The sequence below is a fragment of the Borostomias antarcticus genome, assembly GCF_949987555.1.
Source record: "Borostomias antarcticus genome assembly, chromosome: 1".
Taxonomy (NCBI): domain Eukaryota; kingdom Metazoa; phylum Chordata; class Actinopteri; order Stomiiformes; family Stomiidae; genus Borostomias; species Borostomias antarcticus.
In genome coordinates, this window is record NC_140234.1 from 56,525,654 (window position 1) to 56,545,516 (window position 19,863).

At 42.6% G+C, this 19,863-nt stretch overlaps 2 protein-coding genes across 2 annotated transcripts; both read right to left on the minus strand.

Moving 5' to 3' along the window:
• Positions 1 to 8,975: 8,975 nt before the first annotated feature.
• Positions 8,976 to 10,523, minus strand: bsx (brain-specific homeobox; the record flags this gene model as incomplete). The annotated part of the gene is made up of 3 exons (XM_084442264.1): positions 8,976 to 9,227; positions 9,645 to 9,835; positions 10,271 to 10,523. 3 exons carry the CDS (start codon positions 10,521 to 10,523, stop codon positions 8,976 to 8,978), a joined length of 696 nt encoding a protein of 231 aa, XP_084298390.1.
• A 5,059-nt stretch (positions 10,524 to 15,582) lies between these two features.
• Positions 15,583 to 18,888, minus strand: lim2.1 (lens intrinsic membrane protein 2.1; the record flags this gene model as incomplete). The annotated part of the gene is made up of 4 exons (XM_084438818.1): positions 15,583 to 15,644; positions 16,518 to 16,652; positions 18,000 to 18,149; positions 18,714 to 18,888. 4 exons carry the CDS (start codon positions 18,886 to 18,888, stop codon positions 15,583 to 15,585), a joined length of 522 nt encoding a protein of 173 aa, XP_084294944.1.
• Positions 18,889 to 19,863: the final 975 nt, after the last annotated feature.

Here is a 19,863-nt window from a genome sequence, read left to right on the forward strand (position 1 = left end):
TGCCGCGGCAACAAACAAGCGTCTTCGGAGACGAGTTCAGCGGCGTAGCGTTTCGTTATGTGATGGGAATGTTATGATGTAGCATTTTGTTATGTCATGGGAATGTTATGACGTAGTGTTTTGTTATGTGATGGGAATATTATGACGTAGCGTTTTGTTATGTGATGGGAATGTTATGACGTAGCGTTTTGTTATGTGATGGGAATGTTATGACGTAGTGTTTTGTTATGTGATGGGAATATTATGACGTAGCGTTTTGTTATGTGATGGGAATATTATGACGTAGCGTTTTGTTATGTGATGGGAATGTTATGACGTAGCGTTTTGTTATGTGATGGGAATATTATGACGTAGCGTTTTGTTATGTGATGGGAATATTATGACGTAGCGTTTTGTTATGTGATGGGAATGTTATGACATAGCGTTTTGTTATGTGATGGGAATGTTATGACGTAGCGTTTTGTTATGTGATGGGAATGTTATGACGTAGCGTTTTGTTATGTGATGGGAATATTATGACGTAGCGGTTTGTTATGTGATGGGAATGTTATGACGTAGCGTTTTGTTATGTGATGGGAATATTATGACGTAGCGTTTTGTTATGTGATGGGAATGTTATGACGTAGCGTTTTGTTTTGTGATGGGAATATTATGACGTAGCGTATTGTTATGTGATGGGAATGTTATGACGTAGCATTTTGTTAAGTGATGGGAATGTTATGACGTAGCGTTTTGTTATGTGATGTGAATATTATGACGTAGCGTTTTGTTAAGTGATGTGAATGTTATGACGTAGCGTTTTGTTAAGTGATGTGAATGTTATGACGTAGTGTTTTGTTATGTGATGGGAATATTATGACGTAGCGTTTTGTTATGTGATGTGAATGTTATGATGTAGTGTTTTGTTATGTGATGGGAATATTATGACGTAGCGTTTTGTTATGTGATGGGAATATTATGACGTAGCGTTTTGTTAAGTGATGGGAATGTTATGATGTAGTGTTTTGTTAAGTGATAGAGCGAAAGAGCGGTGATCTCATCTGTGATATGTGTTGCAGTTATTTTATTTACGTGATATCATGAACAAGAGTTATTGTTTAATAATTAATTAGTAATTGTTATTTATTATTACCGTGTGTGTGTGTGTGTGTGTGTGTGTGTGTGTTTTGTCCCAGGCCTACACTCTGAAAGACTATAAGCGCCTGAAGCAGGATGTGAATCTTGGAGGCCTGGGTCCTGATAACACGGCCAGCGATATAACAGTAAGTAACTCGGCATCTACGAAGTCTCTCTCTGCTCGTGACGAGGGCCGGCCTCCCGTACAAAAATATGGAAACAACACACTATGTGATGCAGTCGTATTTCACATCGTGTAAGTACTCTTCTTCAGAGCACGATAAGCTGTGATTAGAAGCCTCGTCCAAGTCCATCCCGTCCCGCTGAAGCCCTTCAACGCTCTCTTTGTGCTTCCATTACTCCCCCCTCCTCCCTCCTCCCTCCTCCCTCCTCCCTCCTCCCTCTCATTAAAGCCTTGCAACATTCTGAACAGATTAAATTGGAATTACAAAGCAAATGAGAGCTGCCCCGGGAATTTGAGTGTTATTTGGCTCCGATGTATCTTTTGTTAATCCCCCAGAGTAAAAGGTGAGCATGTATGGCCAATTTGCACGGAGATTGGGGGGCCCGTCTGCGTCTAGGGCCGGGCCCCCGTTCGGTGAATGATATGTGTAAACGTTGATGGGGCCGCTGAATGGTTTGTTGTATTTGGTTTTTGTCAGAGCCGCGTGGAGAGGCTGCAGTGTGGGATGCACAAAGAGACAAGGCCCTAAGGGAGAAATGTCTGAGTTAATTAACCCCCCCCCTCGCTGTCGTTCACGGCCGCCAGGTTGAGAAGATGAGGAGACGGAGGCTGTATTCAGATGTGATTCGCCAGCAGAACAAGAAGAGGACGCCCGTCCTGCCGGCAAGCAACCCAGCAGGGGATGACAGGAAGGACCAGGTTTCCAGAGAGAAGGTGAGACACACAGGGAGAGATATTGTGTGTGTGTGTGTGAGAGAGAGAGAGAGAGAGAGACAGAGTAGCATTAGTTAGCATTAGCATAAGTTAGCAACAGAGTTAGCATTAGCATAAGTTCGCAACAGAGTTAGCCTTAGCATAAGTTAGCAACAGAGTTAGCATTAGCATAAGTTATCAACAGAGTCAGCATTAGCATAAGTTAGCAACAGAGTTAGCCTTAGCATAAGTTAGCAACAGAGTTAGCATTAGCATAAGAAGAGAGTAGCAAGGAGGAAAGTGTAAGAGAGACTGTGAGAGGGGGGGGGCGTGATTAGGATTGAGAGACAGGGATGATTCACCTCACAGACCGCAGCGCCTCTCGGAGCTGGGATTCGATCCAGTGACCCTTCGATCATTGAACGACCCGCTCTACCAACTGAGCTACAGCCACTCCTACCCATGTCCTCTCTCGATTTGTCCATCGTCTGGCCGATCCGTCACACGATCAATGTGACGTCTTCTTCTCACACACTCTGAGAACGTTTCTCTGTGCGTCGGATAGCAAAGCCATTAGCTCTACCGTACCCAAGTGTAGGACATTTTGTGCCAAGATTGATCAAAAATCCAGGTGCCGATTGCTGTGTTTTTATTTAATGATGATTTATAGAAATGTTTTGGATCCCCATTCGTCCCCATTCACTTGATCAAAAGTGTCACCAGATATACCACTGAACATGGCACCGAGTTGGACTACCAAAAGCACTCAGCCCCTTGAAAGCACTCTTTATTCTACAGTAAAATAAAATAAACTATTTTCCAACAAATGAAACCAAAGTGATTGTTTGTTGTTCGAAGGCGCTGGAGTACGCCAGGACCATCGCCCGGCCCGTGGCACCAGCCAAGCCGCCGCCCAAACCCCGGGGTCACCAGGGGTCCGAGGGGGTCGTCAGCCAGCCAGCGGGCTACCTAGACGGCCTCGACCTCTCCCAGCTCGCCACGCTGGAGTTCCTGAGGAAACGCCACGAGGAGGAAAAACAGGCCGTGGCTAGCTTCAAAGCGCTACACGCCGTCTGAAACAGCGCTGTTAGTTTTAGGATCGTTGACAACACAACAACAGCACCCCCTCCCCAGAGAACTGGCACTCAGCTATAGGCCTTCCAAGGCATTGCAAAGCACAATATAACCGACTTCATTCTCAGTACACACAGAATCAAATATTTGATATCCTTTGAAATACTTTATCTGTGATTGGTTGATCATGCCTGTTAGAACCCACTGTGGGCCAATAGACCAATAGAATAGAGCCAAACGACCCCACCTGACGATGCAAACACTCACAGTCGTACAGAGGATCTCCAATAGGCCGAAGGAGTTAACAGTGCCCTTTGACCTTCTCGTTCCATTTGTTAATTTGTGTCAATTTCTGCAGATTAGCCTGTTAACGTCACTGCGACGCCTGGGTCTGTCTGAAGCTGTTGACAGGGATTTGTCACGTTGTTCTCATGCTTTTCTCCAGCAAATTAACATGTTAAGTAGCGCTTACATGTTTATTTATACAATGCACTCTCACTGTAGGTAAACATTGTACTCTCATAGATGTTTGAACTTGCACTTGATTAATAAATACGAATGTATCAAATGTTTAGTAATGATTTGTACTGTGGGTGAATCTCTCAAATACAAGTGGGCCTTGTGGTAATGATTCCTCATGTTGTTGGATTTCTTTGCCGCTGGTATTCAGTCAGACCTGCCTCAAGCAGTATCTCGGTTTAATCTTCTGAAAACGGGACGAATCCACGCTATTACAGAACCCAAAGCCTGGTCTATCGACCACAGAGAAAGAGTGACCAGTGTGAACTCTGCCGTGGGGGTCTGGCTGGATGGAGAAGTCTTCCAACCCCAGCTGTGCATAGCCTAGGATTTACCTTTATCTTGTGGACCTTTTCAATATTATAGATGTTGTTTAATCAGGGCACAGCTATTCTGGAAAAGCCAAATGCAACATGAGACAGCATACAGGTAGACTGTGTCACTGCTCTATGCACCTGTAACAGGTGTCACTTTGTCATGGCTCCATGCACCTGTAACAGGTGTCACTGTGTCACTGCTCTATGCACATGTAACAGGTGTCACTGTGTCACTGCTCTATGCACATGTAACAGGTGACACTGTCACGGCTCTCTGTAAAGTGCATTGTGTTGCCTCTGTGTATGAAATGTGCTATACAAATAAAGTTTGATTTGATTTGATTTGACTTCTCGATGCACCTGTAACAGGTGTCACTGATTTATTCACCTGTAACAAGTGTCACTGTGTTATATGTACATGTAACAGGTGTCACTGTGTCACTGCTCTGCACCTGTAACAGGTGTCACTGTGTCACTGCTCTATGCACATGTAACAGGTGTCACTGTGTCACTGATCTATGCACCTGTAACAGGTGTCACTGTGTCACTGCTATATGCACCTGTAACAGGTGTCACTGTGTCACTGCTCTATGCACATGTAATAGGTGTCACTGTGTCACTGCTCTATGCACCTGTAACAGGTGTCACTGTGTCACTGCTCTATGCACATGTAACAGGTGTCACTGTGTCACTGCTCTATGCACATGTAACAGGTGTCACTGTGGCACTGCTCTATGCACCTGTAACAGGTGTCACTGCTATATGCACCTGTAACAGGTGTCACTGCGTTGCTCGTCAGTGTCACTTGCCCACGCTGGCTTTGATCTTGTTTCCTCTGACTTAATGCACATGACCACCTCTCATAAACGCCGCTTTAGCGACGCCACCGAAAAACTAGCTATTCAGTAGGGGAGATAGACGGTATCTAGACTGAGGAAAGAGTTTAACCTATCCAACTTGGCCACACCCCTTATACAGTACCTGTAAACTAAATCACTGAAGAGCTAATGGTTAAATATTCGTTAAAATGATATGATAGGCTACCCTTTGAAACTTTTAATGTTTTGATACCCAATAGGCTATTTAAACTTTCTTGTGGTTTCAGCAAAACATAATTAAACCATGAACCTATGATAGGCCTTCTCCAGGGTAAATATGTTGTCTTTTTGTGTTATTTTATGTGTAATTTACACGTGGGCATTTGATTCACATTTTCCATTTGTGGCCGCTCACCCGCTGACACACCTGGTATGGCTGTCAATGACCTGTGGACGCCATGTCTGTTAACGGCCTGCGGTGCGGCTGTTAATGGAGAATGAGCGTTTGTTTCCTTTCTGTATTCGCATCACCTCAGAGACACAAACGGGTCAATTAAAGTTGAACATCGCCTGGTTTGGTCCTCGCGCACTTGTTTTCTGTCTGTATTCTAAAGTGGTAATTTGCACAACCTCACGCTCTTTAATATAACCCTCAGATCATTATCAAAGAGCTATTTACTCCTATCTAATATTTTAATTAAATTATAGTCTATTTAACCCATCGTGGCATCTTGGATACCCCGTGGTTAGTGTTACTGCCTCAGATGCGGACGGTAATGAATACTGGACCTTTTGATTTAATGAGGAACGCCTATCATGACCAAGTCTCTTTGCATCTACGCCCTCCTCTCTTGCCATAGAAATCCAGTTAATTGAAGGGGTCTCCCACTACCACACATGAAGGAGGCTGAATTAGCATCCCTTTCTGCAGATTGGAAAGCCGGGGCAGACGCGCACGCTTTGATGCGGCAGTAGGCGGCAGGCCCCTGGAAATGAGCTGATCGGCCCGCTATTAGACCCAAATGCAGATGCGTCCGTGTGTTGCGAAACGCTTAATCTTTTAATTGATCACCTCTCGCCACGCTTTTCATTCCATTTCCCATAGTAAATCAGAATCACGCTTTTTTGAAAATTGCATGAATTGCCTTTCAAAGGGCTGGACTAGGGAGAGCTACACATCCGGTTTGGCACTGGAAAGGGCTCGCCTGTTAATGTAGGCTAAACCTTCCAAATGAATGGAAACACACCGTTCAATATACAGTAGCTGGTTTGACGTTTAGGGCTGAAACTTGTAATCGCCATTTCCTCCTTTTTAGACTGCAAATTTAATAGTTGCAGGCCTTATGTATTGTCGGCGATGCGCAATAGTCAAGTGAATTACGAGATTGTTAAATTAAACCGGTAGCCTCAACTGTTTTTCAACATTTTTATTTGCCTGAGCTCGATGACGTCACGAGGCCCTACTGAGCGCGCACAGTGTGATGCGTACAGAGAGGCATTATAAGTCCATTAGGACAGTCGAAATGGTCAAAGCAGCCAAAGGGGCTGTTTTTGAACTTGGTTTTCTAATAGCTGAACAGGAGCGCCGCTTGCGGGCACTATGAAAGAATAACCCCCCCAAACCTAGACCTTATGATAATTATAATAGGCTAATAATAATAATAATAATGATGATGATGGTGATGATGACACTCAACTCGTCGATCCCACTATGCCTACATGGATACCCACGTGGCCTGTTTTCATCACTTTCTCTGTGGGACTTATAGCATTTAGCCTGTAAACATATTAGATTAACACAATCTATAGGCTACATTGTTTAAATATCTAGATTCCAGCTACGATTTCCATGCCATTTTCAGCAGCTTGCGAAATACAGCTACCGTGATGTAGCCTAATGCAGCCTAAACCTAGCCTAGCCTACGTATAATCTTTTTTATTCTCTAGCCTATACGTGCTGGTTTGGGAACGTTCACTAGTCTGTCTTTCGTGTGGAATGATTCGCTAAAGAAACCGGGCTCTAAGGATAACAAGCCCTGTTATAAGGGTATTTACGGTAATATACAACGGTCTATATAAAAATGTTGACAAGTAGTGCTCATTGCTCATATCACAGCTGAGTAGGCCTACACAATGGATCTATCGGCATACTAAATTAGGCTGTAATACAATATACATATATCTATACAGACTCTATGTAGGCCTACTGTACTATACTGTATGTGTGTATGTAGGTATCCTACATATAGGCATACTGTACACACACACACCCTATATATAGGCTATACAATTTATATTTTTCTTACTTTTCTTGTAATTTTTCTTTTTCATTGTAATTTAATTTGATCTATTATGTATATTATCGATCTATGTATATGTATCTCTCTATTCCGCTCGACTTTTCCCACTGCTGCTGTACCTCTTCCCACTGCTGAAACTACAAATTTCCCCCGCGGGTATTATTAAAGTATATCTTCTTATCTTACCAAACGAGTCCCTTTAAGGCCCAAACGAGTCCCTTTAAGGCCCATAGGCCTGCTCACTGTGTGGCTGGAGAAGGTTGAAGCAGAGGAGTCAGAGGTCATAAAGGTACCCTAACCTAGACCTAACCTGACCCTAGTATGTATCGTAGTAGGCCTAGGCTGCATAAACACTGTGGGAACAGTGACCACATGGGCCTCTGTGTAGGCTAGGTGAGGCTCAGCTCTTCCAAGTCGGCTTAGATAATCCATTTCTGAAATTGCAGTTGCAGACGAGCAGTGTGGACTATTCCAGTGTCGTTCAATTTGTGATTTGTAATAGCCATGTCGATTTATCTTCATATAAACAGACCCTCGAATTTGTATTGTATTGTAGGCCTAGAACACTAATAATAATCTAACAATAGTGGCCTTCAATCTCCCCATAGATTTTTGATTCATATTTATGAATTCACATGTCGTGTGTTGAAGTGTGTATTTACCAGGGGCTTATTTAAAACAACAGGACGTATTGTATCGTCTCCTTTCTCCTTTTATCCCTCCTCGCTAGCAGGGACCAGCTACCGCCGCATGACCAGCTTGTTAACAGACAGCCTGCTATTGAAATCTCCATCCCACGCTGTTAGGGCCTGTTTACCTAAATCTGCAACAGCGTAAGATATGTTTAGCATTAAGTTTCTATATTTAGGTTACAAATCTGGGTTAAGTGCACCCTTTGAAGACTATATAAGGTGGCTACAGCTCCACAATCCATACAGAAACATGGCTAAGAAAAACAATATATTAGCATGTCATTGTTAGCCTATTAGGCTATTAATGTCTCTTTTTTTCAAATAGCCTGTTATTAATATCAATTAGGCCTATTATTAGTCATCATAACTAGTAGAAGGCCTATGGTAGTAGTAGCCTATTAGGCTAATAGTATTAAGCTATCATTTGGTATTATAGGCAAATAAATATTTTTTATTATAATTATTAGTATTTCTAGGCCGGTTTAATATGTTTGAAATGTGGCTTTGATGTGTGATGTGATCGAGCCATTGGGCTGTCCTCCAGCACGGGAGAAGAATACGACGACTAACAGGAAATAAAATCATCTAAGTTAAGGAAATTATTTGCAAAGCCTCGTGTCAAACAGCAGGATAGGTGGGCTAATTATAACATTATCAAAATAATCAGACAGGCACTTTAGTTAAGCGGTAGGACAGGCTAATAAAAAGCAAAAAACACCACGGATATCATGCAGTTTTAATAGTAAATAATTTTGCATTACAAATGGAGAGTATGCACAAAGTAGGCTGCATATCAACATATTTCATTACCTGAACGAAAGTGCAAAACGAAGGATCAGACATTTATGAAGAATTGTTGATGCTATAGCCTCCAATTTACAGATTGTCAAAATAAACAACTTCGTTGTTAAAAATAGACAAGACCACGGTATGATTAATATCTTCATATGGTAGCTTAATTTAGATAGGCTAGTAGTAATAATAATAATAATAATAACAATAATAAGAATAACAATAATAAGAATAACAATAATAATAGGCCTAGGTTTTTTCTTTTCTGTGTTGGACATGGATTTGAAACTATCCAAACAGGCGAAGCCTTTAAATGAGCAGGCTAAGCATAACATGCGCTTGAATAAATATTTGCAATATTGTCATTGTTCTGTTTAAAAAGGCAATATACAGTAGGCTATATATACTTACATTTCATATGGTAAAGACAAAATTAATTATCTACATTTACAGTGGGTGCCTTTCTTGCACTATAATAAATGCTCAGGTGAACAGATGTCATCTTCAATATCAACATCATCCTCGTTTTCGTCCAACATGTATGAGTCCGGCTCGATTCCTCGTTTGCTAATGTCATCAGTGTTTTTATCGTTGATCTCACTCTCGCTTGAGTTTCCCGCGGTTCTGTCTAAATCTAAATCATTCGAATTCTTCTGGTCGTCCTGTGTTTTCCTAAGCTGTTTTTTATGCTTCATCCGTCTGTTTTGAAACCATGTTTTCACCTGCGTGAAAAAATGTGGAATATTTCAGACACAGTGCGAAACATAGCGGGCAATATTTGGGAATGTTTTGTCATTGTCACCAAGTTACACTCAAAATAGCTTCTGTGGAACTATTTGTAACAATAGAAGAACCCTCAGAAAAAAAGGGTTCCATATAACCCTGCTCGGGTCAGGAAGGTTCCACATAGAACCCTTTTTATTTCAGAATGACCAATTTAGGGTTCCAAATCTGGAACCTTAAGGTTCTTTATGGAGCTTTTTCAGATGGTTCTTCTATTGTTACACGTGGTTCTATAGCACCCGTTTGTGTCGACGGCTTGTTGGTTTTAAGAGGAACCATTTCACATCGTTTTTTTGATCCATCAATGGAACCAAACAGTGATAAACCGGATAGGCCTACCGAGTATTCTTTCTTACCTGTGTTTCTGAAAGACTCAGTGCTGTTGCCAGCTCCACGCGCTCGGGTGTAGAGAGGTACCGTTGGATTTCAAATCTCTTTTCCAGGCCAGATAATTGGGAGTCAGAGAAAACAGTTCTCGCCTTCCTGCGTCTGCAGTGTTTTCCCGGTAACTCCGGATGATGCTGGAATAATGCTGGCATCTGCATTCCTATGAAAAAATACAATAAAATCACAGAATTTTAAAACATTAATGACAACGCGGAAAAGCATGCTTTTTGTTTTAATTGTTGTCACTGCTAGTGCCCTAAACTAAAACAATTCTTGATACATTTTGCGCTAGTAGGCTATTTTACGCATGAAATGTAGGCTATGGCAATAATAATTCGTTTATATTATATAGACTAGTTTATGGTCAGATTTGATTGCCAGTGTTTCATTATTAAGTTGTCTACTTAACATAATTTTGATGTCTAGTTGTAAACATTTTGTTATAGGCTACTTTGCTTCAACTTTCCAAGGCCCATCCACCTGTTGCAAACTGCCCGAACAAACGCGTTTAACACTTTTCTGAGCTGGATTTATAATACTGACCTGAAAATACCACAGAACTGTATTCACTGCACGCTCAGCGCTCGTTGCTTACCAGACGTGAAGAAGTACTGGTGATGCTCGGGCTTGTGTAGAGGGTGGTGGTGGTGAGGTGCGAGCATCGGCGTGGGCATCAGGGGGTATCCGTATTCTAGCAGGGGCATCCGGGACGCGAGCGAGGCGGAGAAGGGCGAGTGGAACACATCTCTCAGAGGCTTGGGCTTGTGTAGTAAGATGTCTTCGATGAAGAACGACGTTGACCTCTGTGCTGGTACCTGTGGCACCGGAGACGTGTAGTTGAGATTCATGTTCTCTTTCTGAAACAACTTGGGTTCGTAATGTTTTTGATATAAGTCAGCAAATGTGATGTCTCCGTCTCGCTCTCAAACAAAAAAGGTATTCTTGTGACAGCCAGTGTAGTGCCAGGTAGATTAGGCTACTATTAATTCAGTGGGAGGTAGATTACTATTTATCCAAGGGGAGCGACATTGGCAGGTTGTCAAATTGATTTGTAATCAGCCAATAGCGGGAAAGCAGGGCGGGGAATAGTATGAGTGTTGTCAGGATGAATTTGGAGTGACGGAGGGTGGGTGAGGGAGGGTGCTGAAAAGCCCTTCCCAAAGCCTGTCCCCACAAGACTGCGCCTCCGTCAAACTTGCTCCATTCCCTCCTTGGTGTTGAGAGGATGGAAGCAGATGCTGCCTTGAAATACTATCTATTCTACTAATACCATCTATTCTACTAATACCATCTATTCTACATAATGTCTCACTCAGTTTACATAATGTGCTGCAGCAATGACCTCATACTGGTTGCTTTGGCATGATTTTGGAATAGTCTATATTGCAAAAAATATGAACCTTCATAAATACAAAATAAAATACTGAATTGCAATGACCACCTTTGCTCAAATAAATACTCCTTTGTTTCATTCGAAAGTTTGCTTAGAATAGGACAGTTTCCTTTTCTTTAATGACAGTTTTCCTCGACTGTCTTTTCCTAGTTTGAGATTTTGGACGGATCGCTGTGCCGCGGACACGTCTATCTGCTAATTCCGCCCTAAATTGGCTGTAATTGTAGGTATTAAAATCCGGGAGAGTCCAAGTGGCAACTCCTGCTCCATTTAGGCGACGGAAGAAGTAATTTGTTGATATCGTGTTGTCATCACATTTCCAATCACTCCAGATAACGTGGAAGTGTCTTAATGTAGGCAGCATTCTCGCTGCAATGCTATTAGGCAATTAGGGAAGATGTTAGAGCGGAAGTAGTAATCCTTAGGCGCGAGGACATGATTTCCATTTGATCAGGTGGGCAGGACAGATTAATTACAAGATTAAATTATACACGAAAGTACATTACTGCGCCAAATCTAAACCGCGTCCTCCATACGCATGAGCTTGTATAAGTTAAATGAATGTGCACCTTGCAATGACTCCCCGAGAAATTCATCACTAGTTTAATGAACTTGGAAACGTGACAGCTCCAGCCTCGGCACAGTGCGACTGTATTGTCACTCACACCTCACTTTCTCCACCGAATCCACCATTCCTGGGGCATCTGTGCACACGACAGGACGATGCTTGATCACAATACCTTGCCTACGCAGTCACTGCTAATCTTCTATTTTGTGATAAAGGACGCTGCTTTTATCTAGGGGCAAATAAGAATGCTTAAAACGTGTCAAGCAACCGTCTTCTCAGGAAGATTGACTTGCTAAATTGAGACGACCTCGAGTCGCATCCACCTGCGACCCAATCCCTCTTACAGCGAGCATCGAGATAATAGTTTCTTTTAGAGGTAAATTAGAAAGTAAATGAACAAATGGTGATGAAATCGTCTTTGCGTGGATAGTCAATAGGATCCTTTCTTAAGGTGGGGTTAAGCGGCTTTTAACAGCCATTTCATCAAGTAACATTGCGAGCCATGGGGACAGTGCGTTAATCTTAAGAGGGACATTTCTGTAAGAGGCTCGCGGCATTGTATTTGGTACAGCGTCTAACAAGGCAGCCGGCATGTTTGGGTGATACAGTACTGAGCAAAAGTTTTAGGCATGTGTGAAGAAATGCTGTAAAGTAAGAATGATTAAAAAAAATAAAATAATAATTGTTTCTTTTTTATCAGTTTACAAAATGCAAAGTGAGTGAACAGAAGAAAAATCTAAATCAAATCAATATTTGGTGTGACTACCCTTTGCCCTCAAACCACTTTAAATTCTTAAAGGTACACTTGCACAAAGTTTGGGATTGTGTAGGATTATAGTCAGGTGTATGATTAACCAATTAACCCAAACAGGTGCTGATGGTAATCAATTTCATATGTAGGTTGAAAAACAGTCATTAACTGAAACAGAAATAGCTGTGTAGGAGGCTTAAAACTTGGTGAAGGACAGACAAACTTCAAGGTAAGGTTGTGGAAGAGTTTCATGTCTTGAGATGTCAGGGAAGAATTTTTACAGCTCACTTTTCTGGCCCCCGGGGGAAACTGTTTTTTTTTTGCTTCCCTCTGGAATATGTAGGGGTGGGACCTATGCCCACCCTCCCATTGCTCTCTGTAAAGCGCATTGTGTTGCCTCTGTATGAAATGCGCTATATAAATAAAGTTTGATTTGATTTGATGTCACAGGTCATACACCAAGTCTGAGCACAGCAACAAGACACATAAGATGTGTTTGGAATCGCTCCCTCGTTCCCTCACTTCCTATTCCCTATATAGGGTTCACCATGTAGTGGACTACCTAGGGAACGGAGAAAATGTAGGGTACATGCACTGTTCCCTGCAAATCAAGGTGAATTGTGGGTAATAAATAGTGGACTATATAGGGAACGAAAATTCCGTGGAGAATTCGGATACTACAAACAAAATGGCTGACGCCCTATATAGTGCACTATATAACAACAAGACATAGGTCTTGGTCTTGTTGACATACTGCATCAGCAAGGTCTCTCAAAGCAGACTGGGGTTTCAAGGTGTGCCGTTCAAGCTCTTTTTGAAGAAGCCCAAAGAAACGGGTAATGCTGAGGACCGTAGACGCAGTGGTCAGCCAAGGAAACGTAATGCACCAAATGAAAGACACATCATGTTTACTTGCCTTCGAAATCAGAACATGTCCAGCAGTGCCATCGGCTCAGAACTGGCCGAGACCAGTGGGCACCAAGTACACCCATCTACTGGACGGAGACGTCTGGCTGGAAGTGGTCTTCATGGAAGAATTGCGCCCAAAAAGCCATACATCCAACTTGGAAACAAGGCCAAGCGACTCAACTATGCACGAAAACACAGGAACTGGGGCGAGGAAAAATGGCAGCATGTGATCTGGACTGATGAGTCAACATGTGAAATATCTAGCTGATGCAGAAGGAAGTTTGTTCGCCGAAGGGCTGGAGAGAAGAGATGAGTGTCTGCAGGCCACAGTGAAGCATGGTGGAGGTTCCTCGCAAGTTTGGGGCTGCATTTCTAAAAATGGAGTTGGGGATTTGATCAGGATTAATAATGTCCTCAATACTGGGAAATACAGGCAGATACTTATCCATCATGCAACACCATCAGGGTGGCATCTGATTGGCCCCAAATCTATTCTGCAGCAGGACAACAACCCCAAACATACAGCCAGTGTCATTAAGAAATATCGTCAGCGTGAAGAAGAACAAGGAGTCCTGGAAGTGATGCAATGGCCTCCACAGATCTCAACATCATCGGGTCTGGGATTACAGATTACAGATTATGAAGAGAAAGGATTTGAGGCAGCCTACATCCACAGAAGATCTGTAGCTAGTTCTCCAAGATGTTTGGAATAACCTACCTGCTGAGTTCCTTCAAAAACTGTCTGCAAGTGTACCTAGAAGTATTGATGCTGTTTAGAAGGCAATGGGTGGTCACTTCAAATATTGATTAGATTTAAAATTCTCTTCATTCACTTTGCATTTTGTTAATTGATAAAAAGAAACTATTTTTGGAAGCATTTTTACTTTACAGCATTTTTTCACCCCCGTCTAAAAACGTTTGCACAGTACTGTGCATACTATATACTGATCTTGTGACTGAAGACAAACTATTTAAAGGACAATGCTCGTTTTTGACAACCTGGACCTTATTTACGACATATTATAAGATGTTTGACTCACCGAGATCACTTTTGTGTAGTTCGGAGGCCTGTAGAAGAAATTTTAAATCCAGCGCGAGCCAGTATATCCATGTAATGGCGGTGGTGGGGGCACTGAGAATGCAGTTTTCTAAAAATCTATTTTATGCCGCGAAACGGTTGTTTTCATCAATCTGTCTTGATGAATCGCTAGTTGTGCTTACATAGAGAGCATAGGCCTGTTGTGGTATTTCACATGCCTCTGTAATATGATCTTTAGAAACGTCTTTAGACACGAAATAGCTTCCTCACTTGCTCCAGCATGCATGCACACAGCGTGCTGGAGCAACGATTGCGCGCTGTGCGAATGCGTGCTGGAGCAAGTGAGGAAGCTATTTCGTTTCAAAAGACGTTTCTAAAGATCATGGCATGTGAAAACCACAACAGTTATGCTCTATGTAAGCACAACTAGCGATTCATCAAGACAGATTGATGAAAACAACCGTTTCGCGGCAGAAAATAGATTTTTAGAAACTGCATTCTCAGTGCCCCCACCACCGCCATTACATGGATATACTGGCTCGCGCTGGATTTTAAATTTCTTCTACAGGCCTCCGAACTACACCAAAGTGATCTCGGTGAGTCAAACATCTTATAATATGTCGTAAATAAGGTCCAGGTTGTCAAAAACGAGCATTGTCCTTTAATCGATTAAAAATTACTTTTATTTTTATTAAGGTGATTATAGTCACCTTAAAATTCCATGACATGTTCTAATCACACTGAAACAAATTCCACTTGATATTTCAACAAATATCCTGGTTCTGCTGGTATAGTCCACATTTACCTCAAACATCTGAAAATGAATAGCTGGATTATCAACCATTATTCCAACTGGATTATTAACCATTATTCCAACTGGATTATCAACCATTATTCCAACTGGATTATTAACCATTATTCCAACTGGATTATCAACCATTATTCCAAGTGGATTGTCAACCGTTATTCCAACTGGGAAAACCCCATTCCAGAGCTAGCGATTTAGAGTATGGTGTTATGTGGATATGTGAATAAACAATGTTCTATAGGGAGTGTGCATTTCATAAAATCACAAAACCAAAAGGCATATTTCTCCCCCAACAGATTTAATTCGAATCACTGTAAATTCTATAGTCTTTGTTCCAGAAGTATACAGTGGGTCCATATTGACTCTCATATTCAGGGAACAACTCTGCTTGTCTCTCAACATCACGATGCATTTCTTATGATGGTGACACTTAAGCCTTCTAGTGAGAGTTTGAGTTTCTGGGACATTCGTGCATCCGATAGGCACACATATAGAATATACCTGGAGAGAGAGAGAGAGAGAGAGGGAGAGAGAGAGAGAGAGAGAGAGAGAGAAAGAAAGAGAGAGAGAGATAAATCATGTTATAGTCATTCACTCACACCCTTCAGCATAAAGCAATATGGCAAATATAAATCAACAGTTTACTTCTATTATCCTGTTTACTACTATGATCTGTATTGTAGAGACCATCCTTAAAGATACGTGTGTGGTGTTGAGTGAGTGGTGAACATTCAGCCTTTACTCATTAACACCACTGTTTTAGTGTTATGGTGTAGGCGGTGGTGTAAACCCTATTTAAGAGCATGGTGAAAGACGAGCAAGGGTCCATTGGTCGTCACCGTTGTGCTGTAAGCGTGTGAGCACGTTTGGCGTGTGAGCTCTAGTGAGTTTGCTCTTTTGGGCATAACATTTTCACTACAGGTCTATCAACAAACGCCAATTCTTTATGCAGTGTATTAGCAAATGCAGTTTTCTAAAGATATATTTTTGGGGGGCTTTTCAATGGGACAGGACAGTTTAGAGAGACAGGAAACGTGGGAGAGAGAGAGGGGAGGACATGCAGCACAGGACCCGAGCCGGGAATCGAACCCGGGTCCGCCGCACGAAGGACTAGCCTTCATATGGGACGCGCCTTACCCAGGGCTCCCCAGCAAATGCAGTTTTCTGATTGTCCATGGACTCATAATGTCTTTGTCAGTCTTAACAGGACACGCAAGTAGCGCATGATGCGTCTACTGGGCCTTATCGGCAGTTCTGAAGGTTTCATGGGAGGTTTTAGACGGGGACCCTGAGAAGGCGGGATCTAGCTGTCAGTATAGAGACCGCGGTGCGGTGGAAGAGAGACGCGTCGTCTCGGCTTCGTCCGTTTTTTACCTGAAAAGAATGTTAGCACCACCGACACCCAGCCGATGATGTACGACCAGGAGAAACGCCAGTTCCCGTAGCGTTTGCCGTAGTAGTTAATCGTCACACCTGTGTACACCGCCATGGCTAGAAACACAAAGAAGCCTGCGGACAGAAGGGAGAGATCGCTCAGCGTCACGACCTTTGACCTTCACGGCGATGCTCCTTGCTAAAATTAAATGTTATTCATGTCATTTATACACATTAGTCTGTGTGTCTGTGTGTGTGTGTGTGTGTGTGTGTGTGCTTCATCTGACGATGGCCTCATACTGTAGCTAAAATGCATCTATCGACACTTTTCCAATCTAGCAACAGGGTTTAAACCTGGATGTCTTGGCCACATCTCACATGGCCATTAACCCTTTTCACCCTGAAAGTACAGTGATTTCGAATATTAATTGGATTTTCCCTATAATACTTGGAAGCGCAGTTTCTCAGCTTTCAGCAAGTGTTGGAGTGAGGAATTTTTTAGATTTGTTAGATATTTTTTTAATATTATTAAATATTTGTTACATATTTTTTAAATGTTTCCGGTGACGTGGTCGTAACGAAAGAGTTAAAGCCAGTGCATCTAATGCCTAAACATTGCTTTGGGAAGCTGCAGCTAATCTCGGAGTCTTAGATGTAAAGTAAAGTGAGATTATTAGGCACGGTGACCTCCAAACTCCCTCTACTGCGGTCCGATCGTCAGGTGTTGTGGAAATGGGTCATTGTAAATCACAGTTATATTTTGATTAGTCCTGGTGAACGCCGGTACATTCCGAGAGCAGTGGACTAACTACTGTAACAGTAGATGGAAGAACAATTAGGAAGTATAGAAGCCTTGTGTTCAGTTCCTGTTATCAGGTGATAGTACCTCACCACAGATATCAACATAAAGAACCTCATCACGGATATCAACATGAACCTCACCACAGATATCAACATAAAGAACCTCATCACGGATATCAACATAAAGAACCTCACCACAGATATCAACATAAAGAACCTCATCACGGATATCAACATGAACCTCATCACGGATATCAACATAAAGAACCTCATCACGGATATCAACATGAACCTCATCACGGATATCAACATAAAGAACCTCATCACGGATATCAACATAAAGAACCTCATCACGGATATCAACATAAAGAACCTCATCACGGATATCAATATAAAGAACCTCATCACGGATATCAACATAAAGATTTGTTAGGCTTCTGTCAACATAAAGATGGGTTAGGCTTCTGTTTACAGCTTCTGTTTTTAAGATGCACACAATTGCCTAATGAAGAGATGTTCACCCTGAAGTCTCACGTTCTCTAGACAAATCGACTTCTGCCTTGATATTAATATTATTCGAAGATTATACGCAGATTCACCTGCGTGTCGTTTTCAATCGATAACGTACGGACAGGTGTAGATGACAAAAACAGGAAGTGGTCGATGTGGGGTCCAACTTACATGAGATGAAGAAGAATATGCCTGCAGCAAAGGTTTTATCAAACCTGTCGAAGGATGAGTAGTGGATGAAGGCCATGATTCCCATGATGATTCCCATGAAACAGGCCAGCAGGGACAGGATCATGAGGGCGCGGGTGGCGTCCATGTGGGCTACGGGGGAGGGGGGTCAAAGGTCACCAGGGGTCATTCAAAGGCTGACTATTAACCAGTATTACATGAATCAAGACGAGGAAAGGGGGCGTTTATCACGAGCTTAGCACCCCGATAGTTTATGTATGGGTTTTTCTTTTTTCTTTCTTTTATTGTCTTGTTATTTGCTATTTATTATGTTGTATTTTGTTGTGTAGTGCCTACCCTGTACAGCACTTTGGTCAACCACGGTTGCTTTTAAATGTGCTTTATAAATAAAGTTTGAGTTTTAAATCTGATATCTGTTATGGGTGATTCCATGATGATATGGGACGTCATGGCTACTGTGTGACCCTCACTGAAATCATCAACTCAAATGGCAATCTAAATGTGAGGTAAAATTCAGAATATTTGCCAGAGGAAATCCTAGCACCGGTCTCAAAAAATCCCGATTCCCAACGCTAGTCACGCGTTATACCCTGCAGTGCTCTGACTTCATGATAAAAGATCTCGCCGTCCTGATGGGTTGAACGGCGGTCAGAGTGGCGTTTGGGGACGGCGTGCGCGCGTCTGTCCGGTCCTCACCGATGCTGTCGTTGTGCGTGAAGCATTTCCCAGGCATGCAGTAGCGCCACAGCCCCTGGTGCATGTAATTGTTGGAGTGCCGGTATTGCATCCAGTAATCGGTTGCTGTGGAAACGATGAGGAGGACGTTCCCCACGCCCGCACAGAACAGCCCTCCGCCCATGAAGCTGTACATCCTGGCACCTGCAACACACACACACGAACACGCACGCACGCGCACACACACACACACACACACATAGATATATACACACACACACACACATACCCACACAAACACACACACACGCACACACACGCACACACACACACGCACACACAAAGACACACACACACACACACACAAGGTCACCTAGCGTCAGAGGGTCAGTACCTACCCCCCTCTCAACACACACACTCTTCAGGGAGAGAGGGCCTAAGTGTTGGTAATTACATTGCAATGAAGACATGATTTCCTACTTTGTTCTCTGGGAGGTCAGTCAGAGCTGACGAGCCCAGCGCACCCACCTCTCTCCTGAGACAGAGCTGCCCCCCCAGGCTCGGGCTCGGGGGCAACTTTGATATTTGAAACGCATGTATTGGCCGTTGTTCTGCCTGAAAGCAATGCCCTAGAACCAACCTGTCTCTCATCTCATGGGCTTTCATGTTGTTGTTGTTGTAGTAGTTGTTTGTGTGTGTGTGAGTGTGTGTGTGTGGGGGGGAAGGGGGGGGGGCATATCTATGCTGTCAAAGCGTCAAGCTCGATTGTGAAGAAATTGTGTTGCCCCAAATTCTGTTAGTGTACACACATTGTTGTTCCATTACAGAAAGGATGATCAGTCAGGAATCCCTTTTCTAACGCTAGAATTACAACAAAATTAGGGCCAATACTGTCTTATAACATTTGCATGAAACATAAGTGATATATATGCCTTGTTCCCTGTTTCTACAGTGGGTACATACATCAATACATGTTACTTAGGAAGGGCCCTATATACTTCATATCCATAATCACAGGCCAGAAGAGGGCGATGTTCTTGGTTCATAATAAATTTGGCCACACAAAGTCTTGACACTCATACAATCCACTGTGTAAGGACATAGACAAAGAATCACTCAAGAACTGAAGCTAGAGGCTACAGAATAGATTAATTCTGTAAAAACATTTCGA